We start from the raw sequence: 19,475 nt of genomic DNA, 5'->3' as shown, positions 1-19,475 counted from the left end.
GTAGAGAGGTGGTTTGGTACACAGATATGGGATCAAAAGCAGTTGGGTATCAGGGAATTCCAGAAGGGCATATCTCCAAAATAGCACAGTGATAGGAATCTAGAAGTTAGCACCATTCAGCAATCAGAGGGAGCCAGTCGATAGACTCTCAAGCTTTCATCCTCACCAAGGATTGAGCATGATGAGTCCCTGTTCCAGTGAGGTAACACCAGGAAATGCACACAGCTCAAAGGGGTCATGGAGATGATTTGATGAAAGAGGGTGGAACACTCAGAGAGTAGCAATGGTAGAAAGCTTTTAGCATGCTTAGGCCTGGGAAAGCAGGCAGGGACCAGCATTACTAGAGCCTAGCAAAGGATTTGGAGCAGTAGTTGGAGAACATAATCATTGAACTACTGCTACTGTAGCCACCACCAAATTGAGGGCCAAAAGGGAAGGAGCAGGGCAAGGAGGAGAAAAGTCAGTGTGACATCTCTCTTCTCTTACTCCCTATCCCCCATCTCCTGACACCACCTCCCATTAGCTGAACCCTAGAAGCCAGAAATTAAGGAAGCTGATGTAATTCACATAGGTCATCCTCCCAGGGCAAGAGCAGGGTGAAGTCTCTTGAGTGATAAATGGAGAATTACCCAGCTCAATCTGTTACCAGAATAAAGACCTTATCTCAGGAGAACAAGCCCCATAGCCTAGCCAGGGTATAAAGCCAGACCAGACTAATAAATAGCTCCTGGAGCTTGGTCTACTGGATGTCAGGACCAGTGCTCAGATGTAGCTTCCCTACATGTGATAGTCACATGGCCTCAGATAATAGAAGTGGATTCCAATAGCAAACAAACAAAATAAAGAGAACTATGTTATAGCTAATCTATCTTTGATTAGTCCTGCTGCCCTTTGGTAACAGATTTTTTTTCCCCTGCATTGATGGATATTGGCTGTGGCCTATATCCAGTGGCCTATAGCCTGGATTCTTGGGGGTGGGGGATATTCCTTGGTCATCACTCTGTCTGGCCCCTCAACAGCCCATAGAGCTGTAATTTACCTCTCACTCCATTATGTGACTATCTATGGTGTCAGCATGTTGCCCTGGTGCTATCACAGCCTGGAGACCCCATTCCCATTCTATTGTGCTTGCTTGCAGATGGTAGCTATAAAGCTGGCAGAATAGGTCCCACTGTTTTGAGCCTGTCTGGTTAATCTCAGAAGTCACGTTTTAAAAAATAACACTAAATTGGTTCTCATATAAACTTTATAACTTGCACTGTATGACTGGTGTCTTATCTTGTGACATTTCTGAGAAAAATTGGACATGGCTTCATTTTACAAGCACTATAACTGCAAAAGTATTAGCAGTTGGCTCTAAAGCTCCCTCTTTCTCACAACAGGATAATATATGGCCTTGGCAGTGGGAAGTAGTGGGTGATTGGGTACACCTTGGGATCAATCTTTGGACATCCTACTTGCGGAGGATCTCCTTTTGGCATTTAGAGCACAGAATGCCCTGTGACATTTTATTATCCTAACATCTTGCCCAAATAAATATCATTCCTAATTTGTACATTGGAAGCTAAGACTCAAGAGGCATTCCTAAAAGTAAGGCATATATAGTGAGGAGCTAGTGCCAACTTTTAAAATGAGAAGTTATTTGTAGTATTTGTGATTGAATTTAAGAATTGAAATAAAAGGTTATTATCCATTTTCATTAGATTGAAAAAAGTAACTGGTAAACACATGCTGACTACCTAACATAGAGCAATAACCTAGTCGGAGATGCTGTTTCTGGAATCTAATATGATCTGAAGCATTGGAACATTAGGCTAAAGCTCAAAAATTCCATGTTTCCTTGAAAACTTACTTTTATTGTAATGTACTTCTAAGGAAGGTTTTCGTGTTTATAATTGACAGCTCTCTTAGCTACACTTACATGTAAATGACATCTATTGGAGCTTTGTCTAGGGCATAGGGAAGTGAAGGTGAAAAATTGCTATTGCCCATGAAAAGACAGAAAATTATTAGCAAATTTTTTGTTGTTTTAAATTTTCTTTCTTTTTTTTTAAGCTGTAGATTGACACAATACCTTTACTTTATTTATTTCACTGTGGTGCTGAGGATTGAACCCAGTGTGCTAGGCAAGCACTCTTCCACTGAGCTATACCCCAACCCAATCTTTTGGTTTTATATATGAGCTTTTCCTTATGTTACCAGAATGCTCTTGATTATCTCAAGAAGTATTTGCAAGATCCCCTTCCCAAAATGAATTTTAATTTGCTTTGTTAAAATTTAATTGCTTTTATATTTTTGTACCTAATTTGATTATTTCTAAGGTCATGTCACCCTTATTAGAAGGAAGGGAGTCCAACAAAACCATAATTTTGATTTCATATATACTACTATTGGACTTTTCTACAATACATAGATATTTTCCATAGAAACATTCTTTTCCAAGCTAGTAGAAGGGAGTAACATGATGAAGTCACTAACATGACTCTATCAGCCTTGCAGTTGGGAAGAATAAAAATAACCTTGTTTCAGTGAAGCGTGGAATTTAATTGGCTCCCGATCTTTTCCCCTCATGCATCTGGTGGCCAGTACTACAGTAGAAAAATTTGAAACTAAAAGAAGACATAATCCAATTAAATTTCCTTTTAAAAATGTCAAAGCAAATAAATCCAGTGCCTATTAGCTCACACACAGCTTTGCTATTCTCACTGGGCAGCTGCTGTTTACTGGGTTTTCATCCAGTGCCATCTTTGCTTCCCATTTCAAGGGTGTATGATTTTTTACAGATCGACAGCTACAGTTTTTTTTACCATTGATGAACGAGTAATTTATTGCCAACTTCTTTGACATCTTAAGTGGTTCTAGTGACAGCCAGCTTGGAATATGTCATAGGACCCTCTCAGAGATGATGATTCCCAGTCATTTTAGAATCACAATTTTATATCATTGAATGTCATTCTGTATTTCATAGTTTTTCCCTTTTCCAGAAAATGCTATGTGGCACATATTATTCAATACTCCAGATTACATTAAATTTTGTTCTGAGATTTGGGAACTGTCTGGAAGTCACATTGAAGACTCTGGATTCACCATCAGTTTGCCAGAAAGTTACTTTGTTCCAAGCTCTGCTGTGACTTTCATAGGCATGCCCTTAAATATTTATTTATTTATTTATTTATTTATTTATTTATTTATTTATTTATTTATTTATTTATGATATTGGGGATTGAACCCAGAGACACTTAACCACTGAGCCACATTCCCAGCCCTGTTTTATTTTTTATTTTGAGACAGAGTCTTGATAAGTTGCTGAGTCTGGCTTTGAACTCACAGTCCTCCTGCTTCAGCCTCCTGATCCACTGGAATTACAGGCATATGCAACTGTTGCCTGAGGAATAGTTGCGCATGTGTGCACTCATGTAAATCACCATCAAGTCACTGGGATTACAAGTGTGCACACCATGCCTGGCAACATGCTCTTAATTTTGATACATGCAAAATTGCTTAGTGTCTTCATCTGATTTCCTCTAGAAGCAATGTTGAAGACAAGGATTTGAGCTTATACAGTTTTTCAGGAAAGAACCATTAGGAAGGGATTAGAGGTACTGAGAAAGTGAAGGGAGGGAGCTACTTAAAGGGCACATTATCAAACCAGTTATAAGTGTGGATGACTGGAGTTTAGGGCTACTAGGAAATGCTGGGATCCAGCAGCCAACATATTCCTCAGAGTTATCCCATCTAAAGTGCAAAGGAGCTGCAGTATTCATCTGTCAACTCACTTCAGTCATTGGTTGAGGACTGCTCTCAAAGTGGGGGAAAGAAAAGAATTCCCTGGCACTTTTGCTTGTCCCAGAAGCAGTCAGAGTGGGCCTCAGAGGCCAAGTAGAATCTCAACGCCAAAGGAACACTGGAGTATGGCCAAGTGGAAAGTGTAAGAGGGTAGGAAGGAGCACTGGCAGAGCCTATGACACATAGATTTCAAACCCGTATCACCAAGGGCCTGTCTTGCAGAGATGGAAGCAGGCTCATCTTCATCTGGAATGGGAGGGATTAACTTCTGTGGATGAATCCCCCTGTTGTAGAATTACCCACTTAGGTGTTATTCCCACTTAACTTACATGCACGGGCTAGGATGTAGCTCAGTGGTAGAGTGCTTGCCTAGAATGCACAAGTTCCAGGTTCAATCTCAATCAAAAACAAAATCTTACATGCACTTCTGGGAAAACCACGTGATCTGGAGTTTTCTTTGCATTTTATAGTGTAGGATGAATAAAAGGTCAGTATTTTAACTCACTGCCTAGATTTTCATAAGGCTTGTATAATGTTTGGAACACTTACAGATTTATTAGAAAGAACAACACTGATAGCTGGTAGTTTGGGGATATATACATACATAGATACACACACATATGTATGTGTGTGTGTGTGTGTGTGTGTGTGTGTGTGTGTATTTGACAGGAATAGGAATTGAACTCAGGTGCTCTACCTATAAGTTATATCCTGAAACTCTATCTCTGAGCTACATCCCCCTGTTTATTTTATTCTTGAGACGAGATCTTGCTAAGTTGTTAAGGCTAACCTTGAACCTGGGATCCTTAAGCTTCAGCTTCCCAAGTCTCTGAAATAATAGGTAGCTTTTACCACCATACCACTCCTGGCAGGGATTTATTATGTTGCCCAAATCCTCTTTATTTTTACAAAGGGACCAGCCATGCAATTCCTTTAGGTAGATCCAATTAAAGGCAAAATTATGAAAAAGCTACATTTCCTTCTACTTTATTGATGTCCTACTCCATTGCCTGAGCCTCTGAAAACTCCCTGCTTTACTCTATTTTTGGATAGCCTGAGGGCATCTCCCTAAAATTGGGGGTTGGCAGTGGATGGATCCTGGGTTCCTGAAGCACTATAAATGTGTCTATGGCATTTATCAAATATTTGAGACAGAAAAAGTCACTCCCATCTAGAAACTGGAGAACAGTGAGAAAGGGAAAAATGATCAAGTGAAGTGATATTGATTCTAAACGAAGAGTATAGTGGAGCTAGAGTAGTTAGGAAGGCTTTCAGGGTGCTATAGGGAGCAGTCAGGATTTAAAGAAATAAACTATTATCTTAAACTACCCTTAATTTCAAACCTCCTAGGTCATTACTTGAGTTTCATTTTGCCCAAATCTGACTTATTGCTAATAAATTTGATTCTCATTTCCAACTCCTGAGTTATTATTCCAGTATAAGTTCTTCTATTTCTTCTCTTTTATTATTAACATGTAAATCATGATTCCATGTTAAAAAAAAAACACTTTTACTAACAAGTTCTGAGGAGGATCCTTTAGTACTGACTTATTTCATAAGAGGATACATTCCTTGAATAGCCCATCATAATAAAATGAGTTATATGTGTTTTATTAATTTTATATTAAAAACTTTATAAAATACCTATCAGGAGATAGCAATTTTGAATCTGGATGTTTGTACCATTCCCCTATAATAAGATTAAACTAGAAAATACCACTTCAGGGCAAAAATTGCCCTAATTTTCTTTTTATATATTTTATTGGTTGTTCAAAACATTACAAAGCTCATGATATATCATCTTTCATACATTTCACTCAATTGGGTTATGAACTCCCATTTTTACCCCAAATACAAATTGCAGAATCACATCGGTTACACACTCACATTTTTACATAATGGCATATTAGTGACTGTTGTATTCTGCTACCTTTCCTATCCCCTACTATCCCCCCTCCCCTCCCCTCCCATCTTCCCTCTCTACCTCATCTGCTGTTGTTCAATTCTCTCCCTTGTTTCCCCCCCTTTCCCCTCACATCCTCTTCTATGTAATTTTGTGTAACATTGAGGGTCACCTACCATTTCCATATGCTTTCCCTTCTCTCTCCCTTTCTCTCCCCCCACTCGTCTTTGTTTAATGTTAATCTTTTCCTCATGCTCTTCCTCCCTGCTCTGTTCTTAGTTGCTCTCTTTATATCAAAGAAGACATTTGGCATTTGTTTTTTAAGGATTGGCTAGCTTCTCTTAGCATAATCTGCTCTAATGCCATCCATTTCCCTGCAAATTCTATGATTTTGTCATTTTTTATTGCTGTGTAGTACTCCATTGTGTATAGATGCCACATTTTTTTATCCATTCATCTATTGAAGGGCATCTAGGTTGGTTCTGCAGTCTAGCTATTGTGAATTGTGCCACTATGATCATTGATGTGGCAGTATCCCTATAGTACGCTCTTTTAAGATCCTCAGGGAATAGTCCAAGGAGGGCGATAGCTGGGTCAAATGGTGGATCCATTCCCAGCTTTCCCAGGTATCTCCATACTGCTTTCCAAATTGGCCTTACCAATTTGCAGTCCCACCAGCAGTGTACAAGTGTACCCTTTTCCCCACATCCTCGCCAACACTTATTGTTGTTTGACTTCATAATGGCTGCCAATCTTACTGGAGTGAGATGGCATCTTAGGGTGGTTTTGATTTGCATTTCTCTGACTGCTAGAGATGGTGAGCATTTTTTCATGTACTTGTTGATTGATTGTATGTCCTCCTCTGTGAAGTGTCTGTTCAGGTCCTTGGCCCATTTGTTGATTAGGTTATTTGTTATCTTATTGTTCAATTTTTTGAGTTCTTTGTATATTCTGGATATTAGGGCTCTATCTGAAGTGTGAGGGGTAAAAATTTGTTCCCAGGATGTAGGCTCTCTATTTACCTCTCTTATTGTTTCTCTTGCTGAGAAAAAACTTTTTAGTTTTAGTAAGTCCCATTTGTTGATTCTTGTTATTAACTCTTGGGCTATGGGCGTCCTGTTAAGGAATTTGGAGCCCGACCCCACAGTATGTAGGTCGTAGCCAACTTTTTCTTCTGTCAGATGCCTTGTCTCTGATTTGATATCAAGCTCCTTGATCCATTTTGAGTTAACTTTTGTGCATAGAGAGATAAAGGGATTCAGTTTCATTTTGTTGCATATGAATTTCCAATTTTCCCAGCACCATTTGTTGAAGATGCTATCCTTCCTCCATTGCATGCTTTTAGCCCCTTTATCAAATATAAGAAAGTCGTAATTTTGTGGACTGGTTTCTGTGTCCTCTATTCTGTACCATTGGTCCACCTGCCTGTTTTGGTACCAGTACCATGCTGTTTTTGTTACTATTGCTTTGTAGTACAGTTTGAACTCTGGTATCGCTATACCTCCAGATTCACACTGCCTGCTTAGCATTGTTTTTGCTATTCTGGGTCTTTTATTTTTCCATATGAATTTCATGATTGCTTTATCTATTTCTACAAGAAATGCCGTTGGGATTTTAATTGGCATCACATTAAACCTGTAGAGAACTTTGGGTAATATCGCCATTTTGATGATGTTAGTTCTGCCTATCCATGAACAGGGTACATTTTTCCATCTTCTAAGATCTTCTTCTATCTCTCTCTTTAGGGTTCTGTAGTTTTCATTGTATAAATCTTTCACCTATTTTCTTAGGTTGATTCCCAAGTATTTTATTTTCTTTGAGGATATTGTGAATGGAGTGGTTTTCCTCATTTCCATTTCAGAAGTTTTGTTGCTGATATACAGGAATGCCTTTGATTTATGCATGTTGATTTTATATCCTGCCACTTTGCTGAATTCATTTATTAGCTCTAATAGTTTCTTTGTAGACCCTTTTGGGTCTGTTAAATATATTATCATGTCATCCGCAAATAGCAATAATTTAAGTTCTTCTTTTCCTATTTTTATGCCTTTAATTTCTTTTGTCTGTCTAATTGCTCTGGCTAGTATTTCAAGAACTAAATTGAATAGAAGTGGTGATAGAGGGCATCCCTGTCTCGTTCCAGATTTTAGAGGGAATGCCTTCAGTTTTTCTCCATTTAGGATGATGCTAGCCTGAGGTTTAGCATATATAGCTTTTACAATGTTGAGGTAAGTTCCTGTTATCCCTAGTTTCTCTAGTGTTTTGAACATAAAGGGATGCTGTACTTTGTCAAATGCTTTTTCTGCATCTATCGAGATGATCATATGGTTCTTGTCTTTAAGTCTATTGATGTGGTGAATAGCATTTATTGATTTCCGTATATTGAACCAGCCTTGCATCCCAGGGATGAATCCTACTTGATCATGGTGCACAATTTTTTTGATATGCTTTTGTATTTGATTTGCCAGTATTTCATTGAGAATTTTTGCATCCAAGTTCATTAGAGATATTGGTCTGTAGTTTTCTTTCTTTGAAGTGTCTTTGTCTGGTTTCAGGATCAGGGTGATGTTGGCCTCATAGAATGAATTTGGAAGAGCTCCTTCTTTTTCTATTTCTTGAAATAGCTTGAAAAGTATTGGTATTAATTCTTCTTTGAAGGTTTTGTAAAACTCCGCTGTATACCCATCCGGTCCAGGGCTTTTTTATTGGTTGGTAGTCTTTTGATGGCTTCTTCTATCTCTTCCTTTGTTATTGGTCTGTTTAAATTGTGTGTGTCTTCCTGACTCAATCTGGGCAGATTGTATGACTTAAGAAATTTATTGATATCTTCACTATCTTCTATTTTATTGGAATATAGGGTTTCAAAATACTTTCTAATTATCTTCTGTATTTCTGTAGTGTCTGTTGTGATATTGCCTTTTTCATCCCATATGTTAGTAATTTGAGTTCTCTCTCTTCTTCTCTTCGTTAGCATAGCTAAGGGCCTGTTGATCTTATTTATTTTTTCAAAGAACCAACTTTTAGTTTTTTCAATTTTTTCAATGTTTTTTTTGTTCCAATTTCGTTGATTTCTGCTCTAATTTTAATTATTTCTTATCTTCTACTACATTTGCTGTTGTTTTGCTCTTTCTTTTCTAGGTTTTTGAGGTGTAGTGTGAGTTCATTTATTTGTTGGTTTTTTCTTTTTTTGAGGAAAGAACTCCAAGAAATGAATTTCCCTCTTAAAACTGCTTTCATTGTGTCCCATAGATTCCGGTATGTTGTGTCTGTATTGTCATTTGTCTCTATGAATTTTTTTATCTCCTCCTTTATGTCTTCTGTAACCCATTGATCATTCAGTAACATATTGTTCATTTTCCATGTGATGCAGGATTTTTCCTTCCTTCTTTTATCATTGATTTCCAGTTTCATTCCATTATGATCAGATATGGTGCATGGTATTATCTCCATGCCTTTATATTTACTAAGAGTTGCCCTATGGCATAATATATGGTCTATCTTTGAGTAGGATCCATGTGCTGCTGAGAAGAACGTGTATCCACTTGATGATGGTTGATATATTCTATATATGTCGGTTTAGTCTAGGTTATTGATTGTGCTATTGAGTTCAATAGTTTCTTTATTCAGCTTTTGTCTAGAGGATCTGTCTAATGGTGAGAGCGGTGTGTTGAAGTCACCCATAATTATTGTGTTGTAGTCTATTTGACTCTTGAACTTGAGGAGAGTTTGTTTTATAAACATTGCAGCTCCATTGTTTGGTGCATACAAATTGATAATTGTTATGTCTTGTTGGTGGATGGTTCCTTTTAACAGTATATAGTGTCCTTCTTCATTCCTTTTGATTAACTTAGGTTTGAAGTTGATTTTATTTGATATGAGTATGGCCACTCCTGCTTGCTTCCGAGGTCCATGTGAGTGATATGATTTTTCCCAACCTTTTACCTTCAGCCTGTGTATGTCTTTTCCTATCATATGAGTCTCCTGAAGGCAGCATATTGTTGAATTTGTTTTTGTTTTTTTTTGATCCAGGTTACTAGCCTATGTCTCTTGATTGGTGAGTTTAGGCCATTAACATTTAAGGTTACAATTGAAATATGATTTGTACTTCCAGTCATGTTTATTTATTTATTTAAGTTTGACTAGTTTTTACTTTTTGGTTATTTTCCTCTCCCTTAACTGAGATACCTCCTGCTGTTAGTTTTGGGCACTATTTTTCAATTCCTCTTCTTGTAGTATTTTGCTCAAAATGCTTTTGCATTGCTGGTTTTCTGGCTGCGAATTCTTTTAGTTTTTGTTTATCGTGAAAGATTTTAATTTCATTGTCAAATCTGAGGCTTAGTTTTGCTGGATACAGTATTCTTGGTTGGAATCCATTATTTTTCAGCGTTTGAAATACATTGTTCCAGGATCTTCTCGCTTTCAAAGTCTATGATGAAAAATCAGTCGTTAACCTAATTGGTTTACCCCTGAATGTAATCTGCCTCCTTTCTCTCATAGCTTTTAATATTCTCTCCTTGTTCTGTATGTTGGCTATCTTCATAATTATATGTCTTGGAGTTGGTCTATTACGGTTTTGAATGTTTGGGGTCCTGTAGGCTTCCAGGATTTGGCAATCCATTCTATCTTTCATCTCTGGGAAGTTTTCTAGAATTATTACATTTAATAGGTTGTCCATTCCTTTGATTTGATTCTCTATGCCTTCTTCTATCCCAATGACTCTCAAATTTGGTTTTTTTATGACATCCCATATCTCTTGAATAGATTGCTCGTGGGATTTAAGCATCTTTTCTGTGTTGACTATATTCTTTTCGAGTTGATAAACCTTGTCTTCATTATCTGATGTTCTGACTTCTACTTGATCTAGTCTATTTGTAATATTCTCGTTTGAGTTTTTAATTTGGTTTATAGTTTCCTACATTTCTAGGATTACTGTTTGATTTTTTTTTAAGATCTCTATCTCCTGGTAAAGCTCGTTCTTTGCCATTTGAATTTGTTTGTTTAATTCATTTTCAGAATATACTTTTATTGCTTGGACTTGCTGTCTCATGTCTTCTCTAATATTCCTTTCCATCTGAGTTAGGTATGCCTTGAGTTCTTTCCCTATCCCTGTTTCTGATGTTTCTAGGTCCTCCTGTAGATTTAAGTTGTCCTGCATTGTTTGTACTCCTTTTTTCCCTTGTTTTTTCATGATGTTCACGCTACTTTCCAGGTCTGTTTGATTGCTGTGTTTCTGCTCTCTTCTATAAATTTGTTTTGGTTTTTTATATCTCTGTTGTCTCTCCTTTGTGTTGGTAGACTATGCTTGCTAAAGTGGATTCCACTGGGAAGGAATTCCGACGGCCGAGCTCCAGTGACATCACCTCTCTGCTATGGCGGGCCCCAGGCTCCTTACTGGGGTGTCCGAATGGAGGGGTGGGACTGGACTGTCTCTGGTTGGTTTCAGCTCCTGGACGCCGGTGGCCGGGCGGTCTCCAGCCGCCCAGTCGCGCTGGCAGCCGGTGGGCGATTGGTCACCAGCGGGCGTGCGAACTCCAGCCGCCCAGTCGCGCGGACAGCGGGTGGGCTGTTGCTGGCGGGCGGGTGATCTCTAGCCGCCCAGTTGTGGGGTCGGTCACCAGCGGGCTGGCGGTTTCCAGCCGCCCAGTCGTGCAGGCAGCGGGCGGATGATCATTCGCCGGTGGGCGTGCGGTCTTTAGCCACCTAGTTGCACGGGAGCGGGCTGGCTATCGCCGGCGGGCGGGAGATCTCTAGCTGCCTAGTCGCCGGGGCAATGGGCCGGCTGTCACAGGCGGGCGGGCGGTCCCCAGCTGCTCAGTTGCAGGGGCAACGGGCAGGCTGTCGCTGGTGGGTGGGCGATCTCTAGCCGCCCAGTCGCGCAGTCGGTCGCTGGCGGGCAGGCGGTCTCCAGCTGCCCAGTCGCACAGGCAGCCGGCGGGGCAATGAGCCGGCTGTTGCTGGTGGGCGGGCGATCTCTAGCCGCCCAGTCGCAGGGGCAATGGGCCAGCTGTCGCAGGCGGGCGTGCGGTCTCCAGCCACCCAGTCGCAGGGGCAATGGGTTGGCAGTTGCTGGTGGGCGGGCAATCTCTAGCTGCCCAGTCGCGCGGGCCTGGCTTCTAGTCCCCTGGTTTCTCCTGCTAGTCCTGGTTTCTCCTGCTAGACCAGATTTCCCCTGAGTGATGCCCCTCGGCAGTTCAAACTGTACTCTGGGCCTGCTGTTTGTTGGGCGTGGAGGGTGGCTATTGAGAACCCCCCCCCCCCCCCCCGCACTCTATTGTTTTGATTTTTTCCGCTTGCCCCTCCCCCCGCGCTGGCAATACAGGTTTCGTTTTCCCCGCTGATGGGAGGGGGAGTTGAAGGTCGGGTGTCTCTAGTTTTCCCTGCGTCTTTATGCAGGCTTGCTCTGATAATCCCTACCCCGGAGAGCCTAGGAGAGATTTTATGCGAATTCCCCGCTGTATGGGAGATGAGCTGAGTAACACGCACCTGTTTTATTGTTGCAATCTGTCGGAGTGGTGGTGGTTACTTCAGCTCTCCAAGATGGTGGCCGCTGGTTTCCTTGGTGGAGTTTCCGTTGTGGGGGATAGAACTGTCCTGCTTCCTTCCCCATCTGAAATCCCGAACTCAGCCCGGGGCTCTGTGAGTGCTCAGGCGGCAGGATTCCACAGAATCTGCAGCAATCTCCCTGCTTGCTGGTCACTTCTCGGTGGCTCCCCGCCGTCTGTAGCCGCGGGGCGGGCCGCGCGGATCAGTCAGCCCGGATCTCCGGTTGCACAGTTGGCTCATGTATGAGACTCAATTACCGGACCTCGGTGCTGGAAATCCTTCCTCTAGGTTTTGGTGCACTCCCATTTTGCTGTAAGTTCCTAACAAGATAGTTTTTTGTCGTTCTAACTCGTTATTCACCCGTGCAGTGGCGCGATACACGGGGTGTGATGCACTCGATTCGCGACCATCTTGGGAATCCCTGCCCTAAATTTTTTAATCAGCTTTTTGAGAATGTGTTCAATAGGAGTTGAATGTCTAGATCTCAGCCTTCATTGATTAAAATATATTGCTTAATATGTTCACAATGGTTCACTACTTTTTGGTGTGAGGAAGCCCATTTCATTAAGTTCCATATGATATGAATTACACAAAGAACCCTTGAGAAAGAATTCAGAAGGGTCATTTCCTTCTTTACATTGCCAGTTGTTGGACTGGGCTCAGTCTCTGAGAGGTGGCATTCTTGAGAGAAAAAAAAAGTTTCAATTCAAGAATATTGTTTTCTACTTAACTTTTCTTGCTGAAAATGACAGAACCAAATGTAGCTATGTGGGATGGGGGTTAGCTACTTCTGAACAGGCCCACTCCATTGCTGTCTTGGAGGGCAGCCTAGTAGATAAGCATAGCTCTGGAGTCTCACAGCCAGGGATAGGATCTAAGCTTCTCCACTGACTGATGGTTTGGTTATAGATAAGCTATTTCATCCTTCTATGACTTGTTTCTCTCTTTTATAAATAGGCATCATGATATCATCTTCCTCTTGGGGACTTTCTGTGACGATTAAACAATGGGATTCATGTAAAACACTTAAAAGAGCTTCTATCATATACTAAATAACCAATAAGTGTCTTATTATTAGTACTAGATATTGAGAAGATTCCTATAACCCTGCAAAAATATTCAACTAGTTCATCATCATAAATCATCTTTTAAATTAAGATTTGGGGCTTTAAAGAGGCCAGTACTTGGGGTTCTGATTCCACATCAATATTATCAATTGCCATAATTTTACAGATCACTCATATTCCAGTGACTTCCACATCTTTGTATAGTCTGGATGTGAGCTGTGTACTCTAGAGAACTGTATTTCCAGGTGTTTACCAGAATCTTCACTGTGATGTCCTATAGGAACTTGAAATAAAAATGTCCAAAATTGAACATACTGCCTCCCTCTGATCCTTATTTCTCCACTGAAATTTCTTTTAACTCTTTTTCTTCCTGCTTTCCTTATTTTATTCATGCTATTGCTCTGGGTTGCATATTTCCCCTGCCCCCAAATTCATATCTACCCTCAGAATGTGACCTTATTTGGAAATAGGATCGTTGTAGATATCATCCATTAAAATGAGGTTATACTGGATTAGGGTAGACTGTCAATCCAATGATTGGAGTCCTCATAAGATAGCCACATAAAGAATAGAGACATATAAAAAACACCATGTGAACACAGAAGCAGAGAACTGTCTCAGCAAGTCAAGGAACTCCAAAGATGGTTGACAACCTCTACAAGCTAGGGGAGGGGCATGGGCCTATTCTGCTGACACCTTGGTTTTAGATTACTGGCCTCCTAAACTGGGAAAGAATCAATTTCTGTTGATTTAAGCCACCCAGGTTATTGTTATTTATTACCACAGCCCTAGGAAACTAATATGGACACTGTCAACTATTACTAAATTTAGAATTATTTTTATTGGTTCTTTTTAGTTATACATGATAGTATAATCTATTTTGACATAATTATAAAAGCATGGAATACACATTCTTCTAATTTAGTCCCTAGTATGTCTAATTCTCCTTCCTTTCCAATAACTCCATTCCCTTCCATTTATTGATTGTTCTGTCATGTATCCAGTTACTTTTAATTAATTTCTTATGTATGTACATGATACGTTCATGGTGGTATATATGTACATTGGAAAGTTATGTCAGGTTCATTCTCCTCCATTCCCTCCATTCCCCTTTGTCTACTCCACTGAACTTTTATTCTTGCCCCTCCCCACTTATTGTGCATTAGCTTCCACATATCAGAGCAATGTTTCAGCCTTTAGTTTTTGGGGATTGGTTTATTTCACTTAGCATGAAAGTCTCCAAATCCATCCATTTACTGGTAAATGTCATAAAGTCATTTTTCTTTATGGCTGAGTAGTACTCTGTTGTGAATATGTATCACATTTTATTTATCCATTCATCTGTTGAAGGGCACCTAAGTCTGTTCCATAGCTTAGCTATTGTGAATTGTATTGCTATTTTAAATCCTTTTCATATATACCAAGGAGTGGGATAACTGGATCAAATAGTGGTTCCATTCCTAATTTTTTTAGGAATCTTTATGTTCCTTTCCAGAGTAGTTTTTTAATTAAAAACAGGTGAAAACCTGTGTGGCAATCCTTTCTTGCCTCCTCATAGCTGTGGCATTTCTTGGATTACAGTTACATAATCCCAATCTCTGCCTTTTTCATCATATGTCATTCTCCCCTTGTGTCTTGTGGCCATCTTCTTTTAAGGACACCAGTCTTATTGCAGTAATGTTCTACCCTACTCCAATATGACCTCATCTTCCTCATCTTAATCTACCTGATTACATCTTCAAAAACCTGATTTCCAAATAAAGTCACTCTCTAAGATATGGAGGGTCAGGACCTCAACATATATTTGTGTGGGGGTACATTATTCAAACCATATTACTATCCCTTTCTTTTATCACCATTTCAAATCTTACCTTCTTATTATTCTGTGTCTTCCTGCAGTAGAATCTTTCACACATAGCCCCTCTTCTCCAGCCGAGCTTCACCTGTTCTGGTTTATGGTGCAGTCATCTTTCCTCAGGACTGTCACAGTCACCATCAAATTGGCTTCTCTATTTCATTTTACTCGCCATATACCCAACAAGTTATCTAATCAGTTTCTAATCAGATTTCTGCTGTTCCTCTGGAAAAGACCAACCAGTAGCTTCCTCTCTTCACAGTCTCAAGTATGAACTATCCCTTACAGACCACACTGGGCCACTCATTCTTTCTTGAAAATAGATATTGAGGTCTTTAGGCCTTTGCTTATTTTATTCCCTATGCCTGGAGCACCCTTCAGTGCTTTAACCCGCTGCAGACATGCTCCTCATCCCATAAGGCCCAACTGAAACCTTGCTGACTCAGTGTGCTTCCAAAATTCCATCACATAGACTTATTGAGCCTTTCCCTGTGTTTCTGTGACACCTTGTGACTGTGGATACTAATGTAACACCGGTGGAGATTTAAAACCTTTTTGTAGGCTAGGAGTGTGGCTCAGTGTTAGAGCACTTGCCTAGCATGCACCTGGCCCTCAGTTCTATCCCTAGCACTACAAGAAACAAAACAAAAGAAGAAATAGAACATTTTATATAACCTTGATAATAGAAATATAAGCAACTGCAGTTGTGGACTTTCCCTCTGTTGATATTAATATTAATTGACCATTGTAGCATATGCAAAAGTTTTCACATATATATATACACATACACATACAGTTATATGTCACTTAATGATAGGGATATATTTTGAGAAATGCATCATTAGGTGATTTTACTGTTGTATGAGAATCCTAAGAGTATGCTTTACACAAACTTAGATGTTACTGCTAGTATATTCCTGGGCCATATGCTGTTTGTGTATGTGTGTGTATACATATAGTACAGCCTATTACTCTAGAGCCCTAATGAATAAAGTGATATGAGATTAAATGAAGAACAAAAGAAAATAATGAAATCAAGAGGCATGGTAAACACAAGATATGAGGCCACCATAGCATAACATGGTACATTGTTTTACAGTAAACTTTTAAGTAGAAGGAGTACACTCTAATGATTAAAATTTTAGTAAATGCATAAACCAGCAACATGGTCATTTATTATCGTTATCCAACAATATATTCTAACTGTACATACTTATGTACATTAGTGTATGTGCTATACCTTTATCTGACTGGCAGCAAACTAGGTTTGTTTAAACCAGCATCACAAATGTATGAGTAATGTGTTGTGTCACAATATCATGACAGCTATGACTTTACTATGCAGTAGGAGTTTTTCAGCTCCATTATAATCTTATGGGATCACTGTCAGATATGCAGTACATCATTGGCAAAAACACTGTTATGTAGCACATGACTGTATATATAAGGTAGCTTATCCCTAAAAGGATACTGTGAGTGATCCAGTGCTCTTTTAACAGCTTATTGAAGAAATGGGACCCAAGCTGCCAGTATAGCTACCAGTTTGAATTTTTAAAATTGAATTCTTAAGGCTGGGGATGTAGCTCAGTTTTAGAGTGTTCACCTAGCATGCAAAAGGCCCTGGGCTCAATTCCCAGCAACATTTAAAAATAAACAGGAAAAAAGTTGAGTTCTTAATAAAGTATAGTGGAGCTATGACTACAGTAGTGCTGCCTAACAAACAACTCCCAAAATTTTAGTGGTTCACAAGACATGTTTATTTTTCTTGCCCATGGGCCTATAAGTCAAGTGAGCTTGGATGGCTGTAACTGGGCTGAGCTCCAGGTTGCAAATAGGCCTGGTTTTCTATAGAGCCAACAGTATCCAGGGCCATGCTCTTTTCATGGTGGTAGCAAAAGTATAACAGGCCAACACTAAAAGTGCGCAAGCCACAGCCATTCATGTAGCCAAGCCCTTATCAAAGGGATGGGAAAACATTCCTCCTCTTCTGTGGGAGGGTCTGTAGTCACATGGCAGAGTGTGGACCTTTTTAATTCTAAGAGAGGCAGCAAGTGAAGGATCAAGATACAGAAGTTAAGATTGGGGATGTAGCTGAGTGGTAGAGCATTTGCCTAGCATGCACAAAACCCTGGATTCAACCCCAGCACTGGAATAAAAAAGAGAAAGAGGAAAGAATCTAATATACCAAAGTCCTCATGATCCTGAAGTGGACAGCAAAGAATTATGTTTTGAAAATAAACTGTTCACCAAATGGCAAGAAACAATTTGATGTTGAATTTTCAAAACTGTGTTTTGAAATGTGGCTCTAATTATATCCATCTTTGTTTTTTCCTAGAAATGTGAAGATGTTTGGCTCGGAATGCCATCACCTATTCCTGTGAAATTCATTAGATACTTAGACCTTTTGAGGGATGTGTTTGGCTTAGAGGAGGAGGAACCATGACACTTTGAATCAACTTCCTTTGATGTACCTCTCTAATTTTGCCAAGTTTATTTTAGTAGATATAATTTTATTAAAAGCAAAAAGAAACAAGGTTCATATTGAATAGAAATCTATAAACCACAATTAATCTTTTGTCATTTTCGTTTTTCAGAGCATCATATTATATTACTAATGTACCAGCACTATTAAAAATGCCATTTAAAGAAATGTTGAACATTTTTACCGTATGTATGATTTATAAATACCAAAGAATCTTAACGATAATTTTTCCATCCAATGTATTTTGATTTATTGCAATATAAAAATAAAATAGTTTTTGACAGCTATATATGACAATTTAAAATCAAATTATATCAGAGCAATAAGTTGTGATTCTAGTAAACATTTTTTAAATCTTTTTGACATGTGTTTATTACTTATATAATTAAGTTTTATGGCAACTCACCTCATCAAAATAAGTCTTAAACCTCTCTAGAGTGAATGTATTTATTTTCTGAAATTAGTAAAGTTATGGGAAGAAAAGAAACCTCCTCCCTGCCAGCACACACACACTTGGGTGAAAAATTGAAACATATGCAGTGTTTGTATTTTTAATGCCCTTTTTGAATCTAAAGTCAGCTTTTTAGCCTAGGAATATATGCATGTGTATATAATTATAGTATGACCAAAAGTGTATTATGTCTAAAATATTTAAGGATGTGAATGCTGAAGATTTCAAGGATTTGTTTTGGTTTATTTTTCATACATACCAACAGCCCCCAGGCCCAGAGATTTAAATATTCTAAAACTACATCTCCCTGGTTCTATGTTTATTTTTCTTCAGCAGAATTCTTGTGAGTCTACATTTGATTAAAACTCATGGCCATAGACTTCTGGGAACTTAGTATTAGAAATCTTCTGCAGTCTACCTGAATCCCCATTGTTGCATGCTGGGTATCATAAATCCATTTGCTCAGTGTTCTCAGAGATGGCACAACCCTGTCAGGAAGGGACTGCACCAGTCACCTTTCAGTAGCTGCTCTGAGGAGAGGATGAGATGCTGATGACATTTCAGGGACCCTGCCTGTCTCCTTATTCTTTCATTCCACATTTGTAGCATCTTGCCTAGAAGTGAGCTGGCTTCTTGGCACTCAGGTGGACCAATTTTGCTCAACAACAATGGATTTTTCATCTTTTTTTTTAAACTGAGCTAATCAATAGGTGACTTTTCTATACAAGCCATCTAGGATAATTAATTACACATGTACCATTGTTAAAATAGACTCCACAGAACTTCTAATAAACCAGTATATTCAATTAAGATACTAGAAGCATCTACCCATAAACCCTAATTTTGACTATGTGAGTTCTGTCCCAGGATTTTTATATTTTTCGAAGACAACTGACAGTGCCAAGCCATTTTGTCACTTTAAGATTTTCTATTCCCCAGAGAGTAAGCTTTTAGAATGATGACACTTTCCTGGAACTTTTCAAGCTGACACATTTGTCACTTACCTATTCAACTCTTTACTTGGTTATCTTTTCCTCAGGAGCTGAGATATATAGATAATTTAGCCTTTATACCAGCTTGTAATTACTTCATTTGAAAAGCAGAAGGAGAAAAGAAAGGGAAGGAAACCAAAGAGAACACTTCTGAGTTTGGGGGGTAACAACTACTTATTCTCTTGCATAGATGTGTATTATTGCCCTGATCATTCCTAGTTCAAGCCCACAAAACAATGAAATAGCCATTATAGGAATCATGCCGATAAACATGATACATTGCAGCCATACAGACACTTTAAATAATTATTCTTTTTATAACTAAGCCATATACTGAAGGAGATTTATAATTTAGAGATAATATCCCCATTAGTAAAGTTTATGACCCAATAAACA

At 39.1% G+C, this 19,475-nt stretch overlaps 1 protein-coding gene across 1 annotated transcript in view; it reads left to right on the top strand.

The window, feature by feature from the left end:
• The window catches only part of EFHC2 (EF-hand domain containing 2), a gene marked incomplete at its 5' end in the record, with an annotated part of 214,004 nt that extends 196,221 nt beyond the window's left edge, over positions 1-17,783 (top strand). The window contains one exon of the mRNA XM_081277962.1: positions 17,490-17,783. Coding sequence (XP_081134088.1) covers positions 17,490-17,597 — 108 coding nt within the window. The 3' untranslated portion in view covers positions 17,598-17,783. The remainder of the gene's footprint in view (positions 1-17,489) is intronic.
• Positions 17,784-19,475: the final 1,692 nt, after the last annotated feature.

This window comes from Spermophilus citellus, assembly GCF_964194105.1.
Source record: "Spermophilus citellus genome assembly, chromosome: X".
NCBI classification, from domain to species: Eukaryota; Metazoa; Chordata; class Mammalia; order Rodentia; family Sciuridae; genus Spermophilus; species Spermophilus citellus.
This window is presented reverse-complemented; position numbering and strand designations above follow the sequence as displayed.